This window comes from Acaromyces ingoldii (genome assembly GCF_003144295.1).
Source record: "Acaromyces ingoldii strain MCA 4198 unplaced genomic scaffold FA10scaffold_2, whole genome shotgun sequence".
Taxonomy (NCBI): domain Eukaryota; kingdom Fungi; phylum Basidiomycota; class Exobasidiomycetes; order Exobasidiales; family Cryptobasidiaceae; genus Acaromyces; species Acaromyces ingoldii.
This window is the reverse complement of record NW_020290248.1, coordinates 2,733,369-2,751,898: the sequence shown is the minus strand read 5'-3', so window position 1 is coordinate 2,751,898 and position 18,530 is coordinate 2,733,369. Positions and strand designations below refer to the sequence as shown.

General features: G+C 57.7%; 7 protein-coding genes across 7 annotated transcripts; 5 read left to right on the top strand and 2 right to left on the bottom strand.

The window, feature by feature from the left end:
* Positions 1–143: 143 nt before the first annotated feature.
* On the top strand, positions 144–915 carry FA10DRAFT_265963 (hypothetical protein; the record flags this gene model as incomplete). Its single annotated transcript, XM_025521288.1, has 4 exons — positions 144–280; positions 347–493; positions 553–721; positions 776–915. Coding segments are annotated over 4 exons (518 nt in total), but the record flags the coding sequence as incomplete, so codon positions are not given.
* Positions 916–1,056: 141 nt separating this feature from the next.
* On the top strand, positions 1,057–5,358 carry FA10DRAFT_265962 (hypothetical protein). The gene is made up of 7 exons (XM_025521287.1): positions 1,057–1,507; positions 1,661–1,755; positions 1,821–1,938; positions 2,008–2,100; positions 2,171–2,225; positions 2,294–2,988; positions 3,046–5,358. Exons 1-7 carry the CDS (start codon positions 1,340–1,342, stop codon positions 5,308–5,310), a joined length of 3,489 nt encoding a protein of 1,162 aa, XP_025379359.1. The 5' UTR covers positions 1,057–1,339; the 3' UTR covers positions 5,311–5,358.
* A 264-nt stretch (positions 5,359–5,622) lies between these two features.
* On the top strand, positions 5,623–7,826 carry FA10DRAFT_265961 (putative mitogen-activated protein kinase MpkA). The gene is made up of 6 exons (XM_025521286.1): positions 5,623–6,159; positions 6,228–6,354; positions 6,423–6,691; positions 6,763–6,785; positions 6,852–7,338; positions 7,410–7,826. The coding sequence occupies exons 1-6, from the start codon at positions 5,948–5,950 to the stop codon at positions 7,588–7,590; spliced, it is 1,299 nt and encodes a 432-aa protein (XP_025379358.1). The 5' UTR covers positions 5,623–5,947; the 3' UTR covers positions 7,591–7,826.
* Positions 7,294–10,343, bottom strand: FA10DRAFT_300684 (P-loop containing nucleoside triphosphate hydrolase protein). Its single transcript, XM_025524878.1, has 2 exons — positions 9,968–10,343; positions 7,294–9,897 (listed from the first exon to the last, which is right to left on the bottom strand). The coding sequence occupies exons 1-2, from the start codon at positions 10,308–10,310 to the stop codon at positions 7,760–7,762; spliced, it is 2,481 nt and encodes an 826-aa protein (XP_025379357.1). The 5' UTR covers positions 10,311–10,343; the 3' UTR covers positions 7,294–7,759.
* Positions 10,344–10,411: 68 nt separating this feature from the next.
* On the top strand, positions 10,412–11,745 carry FA10DRAFT_265959 (putative PHO88-involved in phosphate transport). The gene is made up of 4 exons (XM_025521285.1): positions 10,412–10,570; positions 10,638–10,972; positions 11,035–11,162; positions 11,228–11,745. The coding sequence occupies exons 1-4, from the start codon at positions 10,547–10,549 to the stop codon at positions 11,317–11,319; spliced, it is 579 nt and encodes a 192-aa protein (XP_025379356.1). The 5' UTR covers positions 10,412–10,546; the 3' UTR covers positions 11,320–11,745.
* Positions 11,306–12,472, bottom strand: FA10DRAFT_265958 (hypothetical protein). The gene has a single exon (XM_025521284.1). The coding sequence runs from the start codon at positions 12,401–12,403 to the stop codon at positions 11,420–11,422; it is 984 nt and encodes a 327-aa protein (XP_025379355.1). The 5' UTR covers positions 12,404–12,472; the 3' UTR covers positions 11,306–11,419.
* A 123-nt stretch (positions 12,473–12,595) lies between these two features.
* FA10DRAFT_300681 (hypothetical protein) lies at positions 12,596–18,526 on the top strand. The gene is made up of 4 exons (XM_025524877.1): positions 12,596–12,753; positions 12,831–12,969; positions 13,046–13,272; positions 13,335–18,526. The coding sequence occupies exons 1-4, from the start codon at positions 12,712–12,714 to the stop codon at positions 18,501–18,503; spliced, it is 5,577 nt and encodes a 1,858-aa protein (XP_025379354.1). The 5' UTR covers positions 12,596–12,711; the 3' UTR covers positions 18,504–18,526.
* Positions 18,527–18,530: the final 4 nt, after the last annotated feature.

The following is an 18,530-nucleotide window of genomic DNA, read 5'->3' as shown; positions in this document are numbered from 1 at the left end:
AAAAAACGGCGAGAAGAAGAAAATGGGCCGCCACGTTAAAAAGCTCTTGCGGGAATCACGTGTCGCGGGCAAAGCTCGCTCCCATCTTCTCAAGCATTGTCAGATTGGCAACTTCGGCGGCGGAGTGACAGACACACCTTTGGCGATGCTGTTGCAACGGTCCGCGTCAAGTACGGCCCGTGTCGCTGCCAGGAATGGACAAGGGATATGGGTCAGGCCCGCAACGTCGGCAGCGGGAGGGCATGTAGTCGGGATTCCCACCGCCTCGAGGCGGCCGATCGTGAGCTTCCTGAGCTGGGTGGAGTTGCATCTATATTAATAGGCTGATCGCCTGCCTGAATCTCAGGGCGGAATGAGGGGCGCACTGACTGGATTCGCCATCGGTCTGGGCAGCGTGTCCCTCTATGGCTACTACTATCTCCTCCAGGAATACCACAGCGCCAGCCTAGAGATGAGGGCCTCTGTCCGCGAGCTTGAGGACAGCACGCACAAGGTGAGCGGCATTGATCTTGGAGAAAGGACTGTTGTTCACTCTGAAAGGGCCTGCTCCAGATCTCTGCTGCTATGGCACGTATGTCTTCGCTCGAGAAGCAAGTGGGAGCGCTTGCATCGTCTTCATCCACAAAGGAAGACGTTCGATCCAGGACAGGAGACCTCGTCCGCGTCTATGACGCCCTTCACCAGGATGTCCTCGAAGTCAGACGAAAGCTGTGGGACGTAGGTGGGTGACATGGAAGCGAGAGTACTATTTCACGACTGACTGAGCTTCCCGCAGAGCAAGACGTCAACAAAGCACTCGGCACTCCCACGTCTCGGCAGGCCAATGGACGCATCGTCTGATCTGCAATACCCCTTGTCCCTCCCCTCTGTCAATGTATTTGTGCGAATCAATCACCTCGTCACTGCTCACAGGCGCCACGCGTGTTCCACCTGCTCCTTGTCTGTGATCTCCCTCTGTGCACCGTGTGCAGTGCAGTGGAAGAGGGGGGGCCTTTGAGATATATTTTCGAAACAGGGCTCGCTTTGCCTTTTCCCCTTCCATTTTTTCCCTTTCCTCCTCCATCTTCGCGTTGTTGCGCGTTTTCGAGCTGCAGCAGCCCGCGACCTCTCCGTGCTTGTCGACCCGGCCCTCCCTTGAGTCTGGCTTAGGTTGTCTCCTGCTCGCTTCAATTACAGGGAGGTCCGACACTGCGTGAAGGCAGCCACGCTCTGCATTCTCTTGGGTACCCACTGGGCGTGGCGTCGGACGACCGGCATCCTCTCGGTGCATCTTCATTAGGTCTTTCTCGACGATAATTTTCCGCACCGCGCAGCGCTCCCGTCTGTTGTCGAACGGAGAATGCGAGGCAAGCAGGCAACCGCGCTGGCCGCGAGCACTGCGGCGGCGCCCCTGCCCCCTCTCAGCCCCATCGTCAAGAAGCTGAGGCAGATGTGGCGTTTTGCTGCCATCTGCCAGTTTCTTTTCACCTTTGACGAGGCATTCGGCATGAGCGGATTCGAGACAGAGGTGAGTCCGCCCACGTAGCGTGCCAAGAGGTGGAGCGGCTAGAGGGACCTGGCTGTAGACTACAGGCCAAGGCTCCTCTCTCCCTTCTTCTTAAGGGACGACTGCTCTCGCATCTCACTGTCGCTCATCCTCTCTTTGTCACCCTTACTGCAGGCACTGGAGAGAGATCTGGATGGGTCGGAGACGCAAATGATCCCGGACCTCATGAGACGGCTTCTCTACACCCTCACCTTGAACCGCGAGATCGAGTGAGTTGAGCGGCAGAGTGCTTGAGCAGAGAAACTAGCTGCTGACTGAATCATACGCCCAAAAGTTCGAGCAACTGGGAGTCATACCTCCGAGCCCAGTACGAGGCGAGAGAGCCAAAGAACCTGCTTCTCGGCACCGCAGAGTCGCCCTTGCCCTGGGCCGCCCTTCCATTGACTGCGAAGGTGAATAGTCATCGTGGCATGCCCGGCATTCCTTCTCCTTTCTCTGCTGATCACGGCTTCTACCACCAGGTCGACACAATCTATACGCTGTGCGAGTGGCAATTGGTAGACGCCGAGCGATTCAGAAAGCTTGTGAAGAACGACGAAGATGCTCAGATCTGGGTGAGGAGAAAGAGGAAGAGTGCCGGCCTTGCTGTATCAGGCCACTGATGGAGCTCTCCTTAACACACAGCGAATAGACCCCATCGGCTGGGACGGGCAGGACAACACATACTGGCTCTTTGATGGTGAGTGACGGGCAAGCCTTCACATGCAGGTTAGCGATTGGAATCTCAACATCATCTGTCTTCTCCAGACAACCGGTTATGGATCCAGCATCCCCCTCCGCCAGAGCCCGTGAAAGCTCGCCCGCCCAAGAAGAACTCAAAGAAGGCTCGAGCAGAGGCTGCTGCCGCCAAACGGACAGCTCAGAAAGCGGCCGAGGGCCCATCCACGCCCAAGCCAGCTTCGGCAGCAAAGAGAAAGCGCGACTCGCTCCCCACCTCGTCGCCCAAGCCGAGGCGGGAGCCTCTGCGCAGCTCGACGAGGGGCAAGCCTGTGACCGAAGTTTCGGCTCCCACGCCTTCGCCGCAGAAGCGAACCGGGAGGAGCCTTCGTGGCGATGCAGACGGGTGGGAGGAAATCCCGCCAGAGCTTTTGTACGAAGGCCAAAGTGGAAGACGCGAGGCGGCTGAGAAGGGCGCGAGCACGACACAGAACGGGAGAAAGGCCAATGGGGATGCCAAGCAGCGCAGCAAGAGGGAGGGAAGCACAGACTCGGAGCTTTCAGAGCCACCGTCCCTTGACGAGAAGAAGGACGGTGAGGACGTCAAGATGGAGGACGCGGACGCGGACGTGAAGGTAGATGAAGCTGCTCCATCCATCGACACGAACGGGCACCAGAAGGCTGAGGAAGAGTCCCCCAAGATCGAAGAGGAAGAGCAGTCCAAGGAAGAGGAGGAAAAGCCCGTGAAGGAGGAGGAGAAGCCAGAGTGGATCGAGTTTGAGGCAGTGAGTGATCTCCTCACCGAAAGAGACGCAGTGCAGCTAACGCCCCTCTCGGTCCAGATTGCCGTCACTAGACCCGAGTGGGAAGCCATTGCGACAAAGTTCGCCAAATCCAAGCATCCCGACGAGAAGGCGCTTCATGCCCTCCTCAGCGACACTGTCATTCCCAAGGTGATGAGGGATATTGCTGAAGTCGAAAAGCAGAGGGCCCACGAGGCTGCCATGGCAAGCAGGAAGCGAAGCAGCCGGATTGCCTTGAAAGAGAGCGAGAAGGAGGAACGGGAACGAGACCGTGCAGCGCGCTTGGCCATGGAGGAACGCATGGCAAGCCTTCGGCGCGAAGAGCAGGATAAGGCGAATCGCGAGGAGGAGGAGCGGAAAGCCGTCAAGCACCGCGAAGATAGGCTGCGAGAGCGCGAAGAAAGGATTCTCGCAAGGGAGCGAGAGGCGGAGGAAAAGGCTCTGCGCGAGATCCAGGAGCGCGAGGAGCGAGAAAGGATGAGAGAGATCAGGAAGCAGCGGAGAGAGGAGATCATTGCAAATGGCGGTGTACCCACTCCTGAACCGGCACCAGGACCTTCAGCCCAAATATCAGAGGCCCAAGATGGCGACAGCTGGGAGCTGGACTGTGAAGTCTGTGGAAAAGCCGGCATCAACCTCGACGATACCGACGAGATTGTCTGCTGCGAGCGGTGTGGTGTGTGGCAGCACACAGAGTGCTGGAACGCCTTTGACAGGAGCGTCCATCACCCGCGGCGCGACTGGGAAAAGGAGGACTTCTTTTGCAGCAAGTGCCGACCGCCAGCTCCGGGCCAGCCATGGCCCCAACGGCCGCAGCGCCTGCCGCAGGCTCCCTCTGTTCCATCTCAACGACCTGCAGTCCCTTCGCAGGCTCATCCACCATATGCTCAGCAACAATACATGCCAACGCACAATGTTCAACATCCTCAGCAGCAGCAGCAGCAGCAGCAGCAGCAGCAAAGGTACGGCTATCCACCACAGCAGGCGCAACCTATGCCGATGCAGCAACAAGCGTTGCAGCCGAGCCACGTCCGTCCCCAACAGCAACACCTCTACCAACACCCACAACAGATGCATGCTCATCCCCCACCACAGCCTCAGCAGCAGTATCTGCAACAGCAGTATCAGCAGTATCAGCAGAATCAGCATTTCCAGCCGCAAGTGCAGCATCAGCAAAGACCACAGGGACAACAATCCCCTGTGCCTGCAGCTCAGGGCCATCAATCTTACCCTTTCTCCTCTGCGTTCGCCACTTCTCGCCCGCCTCAGGGCCTGTACTCCGGACCATCTCACGGCTCCGCGGCGCCTTCTGCGCCTCCGGCGGCTCGACCAGTACCGGCAGCAGCGCCTTCTCGGCCTCAGCCAGCAGCAGCGCCTGCTCCCCCGGCCCTCAATGGAGCGGCACACTCATCAGCAGCGGCTGTGCCCAGACCAGCCCAAGCTTCTCCGATCAGCAGTCCTTCGGCGGCAGTCCCTGCTCGACCAGCCACACAAGCCTCTCCGCTCACCTCCAATCAGACGCCAATTTCGGCTTCATCGCCCGTGGCACAGAAGCCAGTGCCCTCGACACCAGGCAGTGCGCAGGAGCAAAGAAGTAGTCCCGGTACCACCAATGGGTCTTCGTCAATGGCTGCTCCAACTTCGTCCCCTCTAAAATCGCCCAGTGCCAAGCCATTCGTCCACCGGGCTTCGCAGCCGTCAGGTAGCTTCCCGCTGCGACATACCCCGGCGAAGTCTCCCCTATCTGGTGGTCATGCACCCTCGCCGCCAGTGACAGGCACGGCTAATGCACCCATCCCTGCTATTTCGCTCGGCCCCGCCCGGGCGACCAGTCCTTCTCCTGGACCAAAGGGTGCCGGCACTGCGACCCTTGGGTCGACACCGCCGATTTCTCAACAGGCTAGAGATCCTAATTCTCTCTACAGTCGTCAGACGCCTTCCTCAACAACGTCCACGCCTGGCTCGCAGACTTCGACGGGGCATGGTGACGGACGAGCACCTACTTCTGTGCAAGGGCCTCCGTCTGGACCTGGACCTGGGCCAGGACCAGCCTCTGGCTCGCTCGTCAGGCCCGATCAGGACCGTCGCACCGTTGGTCCAAGTCTACCTCGCGGCCCATTCGGATCAACAGCCCCATCCCAAACGTCGCCCGGTCAAGCTTCGTCGCAGCCGCCAGTCGAACCGAAGCTGAATCAGGCTCCCACCCAGCCTGCCGCAGCTGTCGCTCAGCAGCAGCAGGAGCAGGAGCAAGCGCCCGTAAGCGGGCCACCATCATCAACAGCACAACAGCCACATCAAATGTAACACCTTTGGTATTGCAGCATGAATAAATTTATAGAAGTCTGTCACTCCTCCTACGCTTGGCGATTGAACATTTCGTCATTTTGCGCGCTGCTCATTTCCGCTGAGGTGGAGAGGCAGCTGATTGTGAGGTCAGATTTGTAAAGAAGCCGTCCGGCTCCGGAGAGGCTTTGCTGAGATAATCCATCGATGCACAGTTCATGCCGTGTGCTCTCAGATCCGACGGCGGGTGTTGCTTCTACAAGGGGGGATAGCAGTCCGTATCTAGCCGTGGAAGTCGGCGGCGGTGCGGGCGCCGGGGAACCGTGGCACTTTGAAGAAGAAAGTGTGACGCAGGCGCCAAAAGTTAAAACGCGCTACCGAGGTGGGCTCTGTGCATGGGCACCCACCCAGTGGTCAAGCGTCAATCTGGATTGCCAGCCTACTTCTATCTCTCTCTCTCTCTCTCTCTCTCTTCGTCACTTCTTCTCACCAACACCAACACGCCCTCCTCCTCGAAGAGTCTCTGCGCCTCTCTCCCTCGTGTGTCTCGTCTCCGTCCGTCTTCATACCTGACCACTTGACCACTGGAGCGTTTGTGGCTTCCAGGACCTGTTCCCCCAAAACAGATCTCATTGGAAGTGCATCTACCACGCCAACCATGTCGGCGCCTTCTCGGACGCCGTACAATGTGCTCAGCCAGACGTTTCTCGTCGACTCATCGTACGAGGTCACAAAGGAGCTCGGCTCGGGCGCCTACGGCTCCGTCGCCGCCGCCCTGCACAAGGCATCGGGAGAAAGCGTAGCGATCAAGAAGATCACAAATGTCTTTTCGAAGAAGATCCTGGCGAAGCGAGCCCTGCGAGAGATTAAGTGAGTGTCCCTGTCAACCTTTATTTTGGCTCAAGGAGATAGAGTCTCTGATCATGGCCACTGCACAGACTGCTTCGTCACTTTCGTGGGCATAAGAACATCACCTGTCTCTATGACATGGACATCATCGACCCTGTCGCTTTCAACGAGGTGTACCTCTACGAAGAGCTGATGGAGGCTGACCTGCATGCCATTGTGAGAGCAACTTTCCTCCTCTCATCTTCCACGAGACCTTCTCGTTGACAGTCCTCCTATCGATGCAGATTCGCTCTGGTCAACCCCTGTCCGATGCCCACTTCCAGTCATTCATCTACCAGACGCTCTGTGGTTTGCGCTACATTCACAGTGCCTCAGTGCTCCACCGCGACCTCAAGCCGGGAAACCTGCTCGTCAATGCCGACTGCGAGCTCAAGATCTGTGACTTTGGGCTGGCCCGTGGCTTCGAGACTGACCAACCTGGCGGGCAGGCTGGTGGCTTCATGACGGAGTACGTTGCGACGAGGTGGTACAGGGCGCCGGAGATCATGTTGAGGTGAGAATTGCCTCTCCATTTGCGAGCGAAGAAGGTGACCAAAGCTCATCGCCTGGCTTGCGCTTCGACAGCTTCCAGAATTACACAACTGCTAGTAAGTGTGAAGTGCGGTTTCCCACATAGATGGGCCATGCGATACTGATCGATTCCGAATCAACAGTCGACATCTGGTCCGTGGGCTGTATCCTTGCGGAGCTCCTCGGTGGCAAGCCCATCTTCCGTGGCCGAGACTATGTGGACCAGCTCAACCAGATCCTTCACTACCTTGGCACTCCCTCTGAAGAGACGTTGCGCCGCGTCGGCAGCCCCCGCGCACAAGACTACATCCGTTCGCTCCCCTACAAGCCTCGCATCCCCTTCAAGCAGCTCTACCCCGCCGCGAACCCGATGGCGCTGGACCTGCTCGAGAAGATGCTCTCGTTTGACCCATCGCGGAGAATTACTTGCGACGAGGCACTCCAGCACCCTTACCTGAGTGTCTGGCATGACCCGGCGGACGAGCCGACGTGCGAGCGCAAATTTGACTTTGGTTTCGAAGAGGTCGAAGACGTGGAAGGGATGAAGAAGCTCATTCTAGAGGAAGTGGCCAGCTTTAGGGAGGAGGTCAGGGGACGGACGAGGGTGCAGCAGCCAAAGAGGCAAGAGAGGTGCGTTTTTGGACCTTGGCTTGACTGCCCGTCTGATCGTTGAGCTGACTGTTGCGAGATCCTCTGAACAGCCTGCCAATCCCCACGCGCGACGAAATCAAGGGCGACGTATCTGGAAACGTTATGGGCGCCAGCAGCGGACTTGTGCATGGGGGCACAGCGACAGAGACGGCAAGCGGGATGCTGAGCGATGCGCAGATGATGGAGGACCCGAGCGAAGCCTTTGAAAGAGAGATTCAAGGCCAGCGGTAGGAGTGAAGATCAAGTTTTGTCTCCTTTCTTTCATCTTCCCCCATCTCTCTCTTCTCGCTCTCATTTGTCTATATAATTTGAATTAGTAGAGCCAGTCAGAGCTCTGAGTACATAGTCATTGTTGACGAGGTGGTGTACAGGAGATCCAGGTCCTTTGCGCCTCCTACTTCTATTGGAGCCAGCTCGGCTCGATGGCACTGACGCCTCTAGCAAAGATTTGCGTTGTAAATGTGAGCTCATCAAAGAAGATGACGTTTGGCGGTGTCCTTCGAGCACTGAAGAGAGTCGACGAAGGGTGGATCTTGAACGTATCCTTTGAAAACGCTCGGGTATAGGTGTGGCCATCTGGCTGGCGGAATGCTGCATTGGTCTTGCGTCCTGCAATGAGCGCCCGAAGCAGGGACTCGTACGAGTCGTCGCTGTCGGCGCCTCCGTGGTTGTGTGCGGCGGTGCGATGGGAAGCGCCACCCTTGGTGACGTAGAGCCCATCATTTTGTTTTTCTTCGTCATCGCTACTGCTCGCATCGTCTTCCTCCCCTTTTCCTTTCATTTCGGCATCGTCCCCATCCTTATCAGCCTCGACGGCCATTCCAAGGCGCTTGCAGATGGTCCGCAGCTGTTCTCGGATCTTCTGAACCTCTCTGACAGCCTTCAACGAGACGAAATTTGTCTCGCACCAATCCTTGAGCATGGCCGAGGCCGCTTTGGCGCTCCCCGCTCCATTCGCAGCAGCCTCCAACAATCTCTTCGAAGCGCGCTCTTGCTCCTCAAACGCATAGAGGGCTTTCAGCTGCGTGATGTGATCGCCGGACTTGTGCGCCATTCGGTGCCGAGCTCGATCGGCCTCTTCTCGCCGCTTGCTCGATGCTTCATCGTCGGCGGCGAGCATGGGTGGGTCGATGAGAATGGATCTTCGCTCAGAGGAGAGGATCGAGACGAGTGCCAGGGCCTGCCTAGGGGTGTCGAGTCCCAACTCCGACGCAGCGATCAGGGTGCGCGAAAGCGGGGGAGTTAGAGGCAAGGCAGCCATGCGCCGACCGAGTGGTGTCAGCTCGAATCGGGGCACCATGTCCTCTTCCTCGGCATGGCCGTTCTCCTCTGGCCTTACTTTGCCATTAGCCTGCGACGTGGGATGTTGCAGCGCTCCCAATTCCAGGAGCAGGACCAGCGACTCCTTCATCGCCTCGTCGTCTGGTCGGTCCATCCAGTCGAACGACAGCGGGTCCAATCCCATGGCGAGGACATCGAGCATGGTCGAGGTCAAGTCTGCCCTAAGGATCTCGGGCGGGCTCGTGTCTTCGAGCGAGTCAAAAACGTCCTCGCGGTATAGCCTGTAGCACGAACCAGATCCATCTCGACCCGCTCGACCCGCCCTCTGGCGTGCAGCCGACTTGCTGATCGGCTTCACCTCAAGCATGTCTACCGAGACGCCTCCGCCGGATCGCTGCTTGGCCAGGCCGCAGTCGATGACATAACCGATGCCGGGTATCGTGATACTTGTCTCGGCGATGTTGGTAGCCAAGACCACCTTGCGGCAGCCGGGCGGCGTAGCTGCGTACACCTTGGCCACAGCGCCGGGACCCAAAGCTGCATAGAGCGGGCAGATGATGAACTCTGGAGGTGGTCGAGAATTGGCACCCTGGGCGTGAAGCTTGAGCGCCTGATTAAGCTCGTGGAGCTGTCGAGCAAAGGACTCGATCTCCTCGGCGCCCGTCATGAAGACGAGGACGTCTCCTGGAGGGAGATCTCCAATCTGCACCAACAGCTTCTTGGCCGCTTCGACCCAGTCCTGCAACGCTTCGGTGGAGTGGTAAAGCGTAATGGGAAACTGTCGGCCCTTGACATAGAGGATGGGGGCGGCCAGAGGAGCGAAGTACTGGGAAAAGGCTTCGGCATCGATGGTAGCCGACATGACGACAATCTTGAGCGGACTGTACTTTTCTCCCATCTTCCTTCGCAGCCGCTGGGCCCTCTTTGCGAGGCCCAGAAGGACATCGGTATGTACCGACCGTTCGTGGGCTTCGTCGAGAATCAAGATGGAGTAGCGTGTCATTGCTCCATCGTCTTTGCCGCTGAGCATCTCTCGCAGAAGCCAGCCATCGGTCATAAACTTGATTCTCGTCTTGTTGGAGGTCCGGTCATCGAATCGGATCGAGTAGCCCACCTCGGCCCCGAGCTCCTTGACGCCCATCTCGACGGCCACGCGTTTGGCCAGAGACGTGGCGGCAACCCTTCTGGGCTGTGTGATGCCAATCATCTGCGACGAAGGTCCTCCAAGGCCAGCTTCATAGAGGAATTGAGGTATTTCTGAAGACGAAAGTGGGAAGCTGGAGTGAGCATTTACGTCTCCGTACGATAAAAAGACCAGACTGCTCACGGGTCGTCTTTCCGCTGCCTGTTTCTCCGAGGACAACAACGGTGTCATTTTCTCGAACAGCATCCACGATTCCCTCTCTCCCTGCCCATATCGGCAGCTTTTTTCGAGACTCGGTGATCCTGGGATCCACCAGCGTCTTCTTCGTCGGCGAAGATGGCAGGGAGGAGGAGGATGACGATGGAGACAGCGACGAGGATGGCGCCAGGGCCCCAGCGTTCACAAAGCGCTTTGAAAGCTTGGTTGGAGAATTTGATAGCCGCCTCTTCAGGCCCCCATTGACACTACCTATCCCGCCCGACGCCGCCCCATTGCTACCCCCGCTCCCATTCGACATCGAGCTCATTCTTGTCCTATCCACCTCCACGGAAACGACGAAGGGAAAAAAAGGTTAAAGAATCCAAAAAAAAAAAAAGAGAGAAGGCCTAATCCGACGGCCGAGGATATCAAAAGAGGCTGAGCGTTACACGTGGAATTTTGGCTTTGCCGCTCTCGCAAGAAGGCTCGACCTAAGCTCTTCTTCTATCACCAACCGTCGCCATTACCTTCCCCGTCCCCCAAAAGTAATAGAGCTAAGCCAAGATGTCGTCCGCCGCTGTTATGAACGTGAGTCAGGACGGAGTGTGCTTCTGAAGAGATGAAGAGCTCACAGAGAGTCCTCGTGTGCCTTCAGCTTGCCTTCATGTTTGGCGCCATGCAGGTGGCCAAGCGGATCCCCTTTGACGAGCAGCCAGAGTACATCATCTACGCTCGAATTGCGTACGCAACGGCCCAGGCCATCTGCCTGCTCATCAACTACTTCTGTGCCTGGAAGGTCAAGAAGGCAAACGACCTCACTGTGCTCAAGTACGTCGAGCCAAAGAGCCCCATGTCGCAGGAACCGGGCGAGCTAGTCACGACGACGCACCGAGATTACGACCTGCAGGAGATCAGCAAGGCCACGCGTGGCGTCATGATGGGCACCCTCATGGTCGGTGTCATGCACTTCTACATGGGCTACACCAATCCGTGAGTTTGCCTGGCTTCACTGTCAGTCTGCACGAAAGAAGCTGAACGATAATCACATGCAGCCTTGTCATCCAGTCGATCCTGCCCATCAAGAACGCCCTCGAGTCCAAGCACGCTCAGATCTGGATCTGGGGCAAGCCTGCCACGGGCGACCTCAAGAGGCCCTTCAAGGCTGCCGGCGGTCTCTTCGGTGCGTAGTCTACCTCCCCTCAACTTTTCAGTTGCTTCGACGCTGACCCTTTCTTCATCACACAGGCGCAGCAACAGGCGCTCAGGGTGGCCCTCAGACGGACAAGAAGGCTATCGCAGAGGCAGAAAAGGCGGGAGGTGCCAAGAAGGAGGAGTAAATGGGATGACGAGACTTGCTCCGGTGCTCTCGATCTCGGAAGGAAAGGAAGGGCTGCATGTATTACAACTTCGCAATTTTTCTCTCAATTCTTCTCCGTTTCAGGCCACACGCCTGTCGGAGGTGACGAATCGATCTAGATCCCAGCCTCCCTGCGGCTCCTCTACCACGCCTGCTTTTTGGAGTGTCTCGAGCGTCTGGAGGAGCACCTCTTCGCTGACTTCATTTGTTTTTACGCTCTGGCCCTTGAGACGTTTGCCCCCACTTCCCTGCCCCTCTCGAGAGTCGCCGACCCATCGCACACCGGCATACCACTGGTCAACGTCCTTTGCGTCGTACTTCATCTGCTCGACGATTGTGCTCTTTGCTTTTTCTTCATCACTGGTGAACTTTTTGACCTGGTCCGCCAGCTTGCCCAAGAATTTATGTAGCTTCGTCTCGGTTGACGGTGTCGGTGTCTGCTCGGTGAACGACTTCGATGCCGCAATAGTCCAGCTGGGCCATGGTGTGGGTACGCTGCCGATGAAACGGACCTCACCCGAGTTGACGAAAGGCTTTGTGGTGAACCACTCCCACATGAATGCTGACGTCTCGAGGCCGCTCTGCTGGTTGACGCCGTTGCGCAGGTTCTCAAAGTTGTCATTGACCTTGAATTTCACATCGTCGGTCGACCAGCCCTGCTGGAGGGCCATGACGCTTGCCATGACTTGCGACCCGCTTCCCAGCCGGCTGATACCAAGCGTCGTCGAACGCAGATCGTCGATCGACTTGTACTTGTCCGCCTTGGCGTCCGTGCCCGTGATGACGGCCCAGTTGAGGCTGCTCTTGACGTAGCTTCCCACGAGCTCGTAGTCGCTGCGGCCCTTTGCGATGCCCGCGATGAGCGCCTCGGTCAGTGCGATGGCAATGTCAATGTCTGGGCGAGGCCTGGCGGCGAGCGACGTGAGCATCTGGCCCGTGCCGCTCGGTTGCGAGACAAGCTCGATGTGCTCCTTGCCCCAGGCCGACGATGCAAGCTGGAGCAACGGAAGGCTGAAGTGCTCGGGGACATAGCCCACGCGAAGCTTCTCTTGGCTGTCGGCCATTGTCAAGATCGCAAAGAAGGAGAGCAGGAAGAGGTAGCTGTAGTAGCAGGAAAGGAAGAAGAAGACGAGGTTGGCTCGTGTCCTGTGGAGGCAGTGGTCAGCGCCTGTGTTCGGCCGACACGGAACCAACACCCTGTGCGGGCGTGTGTATGTCTGCGCGCAGAGAGAGAAAGGTAAAATTCCAACTTCTTCGCAAGACCGTCATCTCGCCTTCGTTGACCCCGAGCAAGCACCGTCGCGCGGGTCTAGAGGTCACCCGACTGTCGCCGTCGTGCTGTGGAGGGCCTCACTGGGTGGATTGCGACACCATGACGGAGCCTCCCGTGGAAGCGCAGGAGGCTTCTGCTGATGTGAGTCGCGCGACCTGAGACTGCGTTGTGACCTTCTACACTCTGCTCATCCAAGATTCTATCCCCCTGTCTCCCAGTTCCTCACTCTGCGACAGCTAGCGCAAGGCGTCAGTGTGAGAGTATCGGCACCGCTCAACATTGCTCCAGAAGAGAGCGCTGGTAACCTGCTATGTGTCTCAAACAAGAGAGGCTTGCTCCTCGCAGCGACAAACGAAGGTGAGATCACAGACCCTCACCTTCGCACTGTCGCGGGCATAGAAGTCTGACCCCGCATGACATACGAACCCAACAGGATTCGTTGCCCATCCTCTCGAAGCATTCAGGACACTCTATGCGTCATCATCGCGCAATGCCGTTCCCGAGCTCGAGCCGGCGTTCAAGCTGGACACGGTCAACGAGGCGTCGTTGGGCGCACGCGTCTCCTTCCTGAGGATGGCAGATGGCGAGAGCAAGGTCGTTGCTGGACTTGCCAATGGTAAGATTGCACTTTGGCCCACAGACTCTTTGCAAGTCGGAAAGGTGAATCAGGCGCTCGTTTTCCTTCGTGATGCGCCAGAGGATGCTGACCGCATTGACTACAGCAAACGATCATTGAGTCGGCGTCGCCCGGTGCCCGGCTGCTCGAGGTGCTGCCCAATCCATCCGACAGACCCGAGCTGTGCTTGGCTCTGTATGCCTCTTCGGGAGCCAACGGTGGCGCAGCATTCGTTCTCGACATCCGGAGTGGGAACGTTATTGCTTCTCTGACAGCTCAGGGTCAGGTTGCGACGAGCGCATGTTGGTCTGTCAAGGGCAAGCAGGTTGCGCTGGGATTGCAGGACGGTACATTGTCTCAGGTCACACCTGAGGGACAGGTCAAAGATCAGATCGCCAAACCAAATGATCTACAAGGCGACTACTACGTAGAACAAGTCCTGTGGATCGAAAATCACGTCTTCATCGTCACGTACAACCAGACCTCAGCAGCAGGCCAAGAGGAGCCCGAGCATAGCTACGAAGTCTATACAATCGTGCGAGGCCCGGAAAACAACAACAAGGTTGGCTTTGTTCGCATGCCTGCTGATCCAGCACCGGCTTTTGGCGATACATCCAGAAGAGGCCGTCGATATGCGGCCTGGCTCAAGGCGTGGAACCCTACCAAGCATCTTGTCTTTGTCGCGAACACGCCAAGCACGGACGTCGGGCTTCTTGGATCTGTTGCAGATGAAAAGGGCTCGTCGGCTTGGCGGCTGTACGAGCTCGAGGAAACGAGTCGGCCTACGCTGCCATTCTCATCCCTCGACAGGAGCTCCGACACTTCGCCCGTTGGTCTGGAGCTCGACCTGACGGCAAAAGAGAATGTCGACGACCCGTTAGCTGCGGCGAGAGGAGAGGATGGGAAGGGTAAGCTACCACCGATGCCCATCTTGCTCATCTTTACCAACGACGGCGTCATTCTTGCCTACCACGTCATCAACTTGGGTCCAGGCGCTAGCCGGTATCCTGGCTTGGTCGAGTCAGTTGGTGGTGCTGTTACAGCTACCGCTACCGCTTCAGCTCCAGCTTCGGCTCCTGTGTCTGCTCCTTCGACTGCCACTTCCCCACCACCTGCCTCGACGACTCCGACGCCTACTTTTGGCGCGTCAACCACGCCAGGAGCAGGCTTCGGACAAGCCTCCACGTTCGGTCAGCCGTCGACCTTTGGCTCAACCTCTACGCCAAGCTCCTCTGGAGGCTTTGGTGCCTTTGCGTCGAAGCCTCCCACAGCATTCGGAGGCACAGACTCAGGCTCTCCATCCACCTCTTTTAGCTTTGGATCGCCCTCGACACCCCAAGAGGCAGGAGATGGCGAGGTGAAGACGGCAGCGCCGGCTTTCGGAAGCACTTCTGGCTTTGGATCCTCATCTGGTTTTGGCTCATCAGCCGCTTCGGGCTCAAACACAACCACGGCACCTGCCTTTGGCTCCACCTCAGCATTTGGCTCGTCTTCAGCCTTTGGTAGCGCTGGTGCATTTGGGAGCAAGCCTGCCGCACCAGCCTTTGGTTCGTCGTCTGCCTTTGGCTCGGCTGCTCAATCGCCATCAACGCCCAACAAGGCGCCAAGTGCGTTTGGATCGACTTCGACTCCTGCCGCTGGGACAGCTCCTAGCTTCGGCTCAGGTTCCGGATCAGGATTTGGCGGATTTGCTTCCAAGGGCTTTTCGTCTTTCGGTTCGCCTTCCAACGAGAAGAAATCCATCTTTGAGAGCGGTGGCGGCAGCGACGACAAGGCCAGCAGTCCATTCGGCGCACCTGCTGCTCCCGTGTTTGGCGGCCAGAGCGCCACCAATTCTGGGTCACTCTTTGCACAGAATGCCGAGAAGAGCAAAGATGAGGATAAGACAGAGGGCCAACATGCAGCCAATCAGGGGTCATCCTCGTTTGGCTCGCTCTCGTTTGGAGGAATGGGCGATTTGCTGGGAGAAGGAGGGGACAAGGAAAAGGAAAAGAGCCCGCCGCCAAGGGAGAGTAAACCAGAGATGAGCTCGAGCCCGGTGCCGTCGGCCTCTCCATCGCCTTCTGCTGCGCCTTCGCCTGCCGCTGAGCCAGCACCGCAGCCAACATCGGCGTTTTCTTTTGCCCCTTCGAAGACTCCTCCTTCGAGCTCTTTCCCCGGTGGTGCGTCAGCATTCTCCTTTGCGAAACCTCCCGCGTCGACGTCTTCTACTCCGCCTGCAACCTCTGCCTTTTCTTTTGCGCCAAAGCCTCCGGCGTCGACTACACCAGAGACAGCAAAAAGCGCATTCAGTTTCGCACCAGCAAGGACTGCCGAGTCAAATGTGGCAGAGCAAGAAGAAGAACAGAAGGAGGGCGGCAATGCTGACAGGGAAAAAGATGAAGACGAAGCTAAAGAGCGTTTGGGAGGCGATGAGGAGAAGGGAGCGGAAATCAAAGTCAAAAAGGAAGAGGACGGCGAACAAAATGAAGTCCACGAGGCAGGGCAGTATCAAGAGCAGGAAGAAGAAGAGGACGAGGGGGAAGACGATGATGAAGAGGGCGACGAGACATACGAGGAGGAAGAAGAGTACGAAGAGGGCGAAGATGATGAGGGTGAAGAAGGAGAAGAGGAGGAGGAAGAGGAGGAAGAGGAAGAGGAAGAGGGAGACGATGAAGACCAGGAGAGAGACGAGCAGGAGGAGGAGACGGCTAGTGCGCGACCCGCACCGGACGAGGACAAACCAGCAGAGAAGCCGCTCCAAGGCGCCGGACAAGATGCGACAGAGAGAGGAGCCGAGTCTGTGCCGTCTTCTTCGACCAAGTCGCCCTTTTCGTTTGCTGGAAGCTCGCAAGGTCAAAGCCAACCTCAGGCTCAAGCTCCCAAATTCTCGCCTTCGCCGTCTTTCCACAACTTCAGCTCCAGGGCGCCCAGGAGCAGCTCGCCCCTATCTGGTGCGCCACTGAATCGGGCCGACCTTTCGTTTTCACCAGAAAAGAAGGAGCAAGCTCAGTCTCAGGGACAGCAGCCGCCACCAAAATCCAACGTCCCTTTCTCGTTTGCTCCTCAGCCCACCGCTGTACAGAAGGCGACGCCGCCACCACCACCAGCAATAACATCACAGCCGGCACCACCTACGTTCGCTCCAAGTGCTCCAAGCTCCGGACTCAAGTTTAGCTTTGGTGGCCAATCTTCAAGCGCAGGATCGTCGGTTCCTGCCCCAAAATTCTCTACACCAAGTCCGGGAAGCAGCAATGGAAGTGGCGACAGTAGCAGGTTGACCTCTTCAACAAATGTGGCGCCGACCTTCGGCGCGGGTGCGAGGCTACCGCCCTCCGTCGCCCCTGCCCCGAATCTCTTCAAGCAGGACGAGCAAGCGCCTAGCAAAGCGCAACCAACCCAGAGGGATCAAAGACCGCCGAGGCTCACAGCATCGTCGATTCCTGCGCCCGAGGTGAAGGAAGAAGGCTTACAGGGTCTCTTTTTAAAGACGTACTTGACAATGGACAAGGAGCTACAAGTGCTCAAAGACCAGGTCAAGCAATGCGCCTCGTTCCAGGCCCAGCTGCGCGAGCCCAGCGCATCGTCAAAGGGTATGGAGGAACTCCAGGATGCAGCGAGCTGGACGTTTGGTGATGTTGATGAGTTGCTCAGGCTAGTGCGCGAGGTGCAAGAGAAAGCGACACACATGGAATCTGGTTCCAAGACGGCACGAAGCCGGCTGGCTGAGCTGCAGAGCTTGCAGCTCAAGGCCGAGGCGAAACGGGAGGAGGCGGCCCGCTTCCTACGTGCTCATATTGATCCGGCATTTGCCAAGATGGTCAGAGTGCGGCAGCTGGGCCCCGAGCATGTCGAGAATCGGGAGAGACTCCGGATGGGAAGTCAGCAGGTCAAGGAGCGCATCGTTGAGCTGGAAGAGTATCTTGCAACGACAAAGACCAAAATAGCCGACCGAAAGCTGGCTACGTCGTCTGGAACGTCAGGTTCGCCATCCTTGAAGGCGCCTTCACTCGACACGATTCGGCGGACGATTCGGAATATTACGACAATGGCATCTAGCAAGACACTGGAGCTTGACGAGCTCCAGGCACAGCTGGACCTCTTTGGCCAACCTAGGGCAAGTTCCTTATCGAGCTCTAGAGGTGCGAGAAAGCGCGAAAGCGAGCCACTGTCGACTCTTTCTGCTCTGCGCGATGCACTGCCATCTAGCAGCCAGGCAGACTCCATTCGTTGGGAGGCGAATCAGGCTAGGGCAAGAAAGGCAAAAGAGACATTCTTGCAAGTCCGTCACCAACCTCTCCTCACGAAGTCATCCTCATCGGCCAAAAGTGGAGAGGTAGCCGACTTCAAAGAGTCAGACCTCCGCATTCACATGGCCGGGCCTGTCCACATCCGAGATCGCGCACCACCGCCCAAGCCGACGGCTCCAGCCCCAGCTTCTGCTCCTACTCCTGCTCCTGCTCCTGCTGCTACACCAACTTCAGCGTTCTCACAGCAGCAGCAGCAGCAGCAAAAGCCATCGTCATTCCAACAAGGTGGATTTGCACCTTCGTTTGCAGCTCCGCCGTCGTTCGGAGGAGGCGGAGGAGGCGGCAGCTTCAAGCCAGATTTGTTCTCGCTACCACCTGAATCTGCACCCTTCATGCCTGGCGGTGGTGCAACTTCGACGGGCGGATCCTCGAGAGGCCATCACTCGAAGTCGAGTGGAGGAGGGAGCAGCAAGCGTGTGCCTGCTGTCACATTACCTTCGGCCTCAAGAGATGGTAACGCTTCGTCTGTCTCTTCGTCTCCATCGACCTTTTTCGCGTCTCCTCCTCCTTCGGCGGCATCCGAAAACAAAGCCTCGACGTCGATTGCACCGCCCAACTTCTTCTCCTTTGCGAAGAATCTGCCTGCCGCGCCGTCCTCGACAGCCGCGTCATCGAGCGGCCCGTCCAACGGATTCAGCTTCGCAAACAACAGTGCCAAGCCGGCCCCTGCGACCGCCGCTGTACCCGCAGGTGGAACGTCGCTACAGTCTGCCTTCTCCGGCACGGCGGGCAAATTTGGAAGCGGTGGACCTGCATTTAACTTCAGATCCTTTGCGGGACCAGAGGCGCCGAAGCCGATTGGTACAGCAGACGAAGAGGGAGACGAAGAGGAGGAAGCGCAGCAGGAGGAAGATGAGGAGGAAGATGGGGGCGAGGAAGAAGATGGCGATGATGGCGAGTGGGATGACGAAGAGGAGGAGGAAGAAGACGACGACGAAGGACTGAGCGCCGTTGACGAGGAAGAGGAGGTCGATGGGTCTGAATAGTCAACTCAAAAGGAGATCAAGGCTGTC

Coding starts and splice junctions, on each gene's coding strand:
- FA10DRAFT_265959 (XM_025521285.1), top strand. CDS start 10,547: ATGTCGTCCGCCGCTGTTATGAAC. Junction 10,571..10,637: donor CGTCCGCCGCTGTTATGAAC/GTGAGTCAGGAC, acceptor GTGTGCCTTCAG/CTTGCCTTCATGTTTGGCGC. Junction 11,163..11,227: donor GGCTGCCGGCGGTCTCTTCG/GTGCGTAGTCTA, acceptor TTCATCACACAG/GCGCAGCAACAGGCGCTCAG.
- FA10DRAFT_300684 (XM_025524878.1), bottom strand. CDS start 10,310: ATGAGCTCGATGTCGAATGGGAGCGGGGGTAGCAATGGGGCGGCGTCG. Junction 9,898..9,967: donor AGGCAGCGGAAAGACGACCC/GTGAGCAGTCTG, acceptor TTTCGTCTTCAG/AAATACCTCAATTCCTCTAT.
- FA10DRAFT_300681 (XM_025524877.1), top strand. CDS start 12,712: ATGACGGAGCCTCCCGTGGAAGCGCAGGAGGCTTCTGCTGAT. Junction 12,754..12,830: donor CGCAGGAGGCTTCTGCTGAT/GTGAGTCGCGCG, acceptor CCTGTCTCCCAG/TTCCTCACTCTGCGACAGCT. Junction 12,970..13,045: donor CCTCGCAGCGACAAACGAAG/GTGAGATCACAG, acceptor CGAACCCAACAG/GATTCGTTGCCCATCCTCTC.
- FA10DRAFT_265961 (XM_025521286.1), top strand. CDS start 5,948: ATGTCGGCGCCTTCTCGGACGCCGTACAATGTGCTCAGCCAGACGTTT. Junction 6,160..6,227: donor CGAGCCCTGCGAGAGATTAA/GTGAGTGTCCCT, acceptor GCCACTGCACAG/ACTGCTTCGTCACTTTCGTG. Junction 6,692..6,762: donor GCGCCGGAGATCATGTTGAG/GTGAGAATTGCC, acceptor GCGCTTCGACAG/CTTCCAGAATTACACAACTG.
- FA10DRAFT_265962 (XM_025521287.1), top strand. CDS start 1,340: ATGCGAGGCAAGCAGGCAACCGCGCTGGCCGCGAGCACTGCGGCGGCG. Junction 1,939..2,007: donor CCCTTCCATTGACTGCGAAG/GTGAATAGTCAT, acceptor TTCTACCACCAG/GTCGACACAATCTATACGCT. Junction 2,226..2,293: donor CACATACTGGCTCTTTGATG/GTGAGTGACGGG, acceptor TGTCTTCTCCAG/ACAACCGGTTATGGATCCAG.
- FA10DRAFT_265958 (XM_025521284.1), bottom strand. CDS start 12,403: ATGGCCGACAGCCAAGAGAAGCTTCGCGTGGGCTATGTCCCCGAGCAC.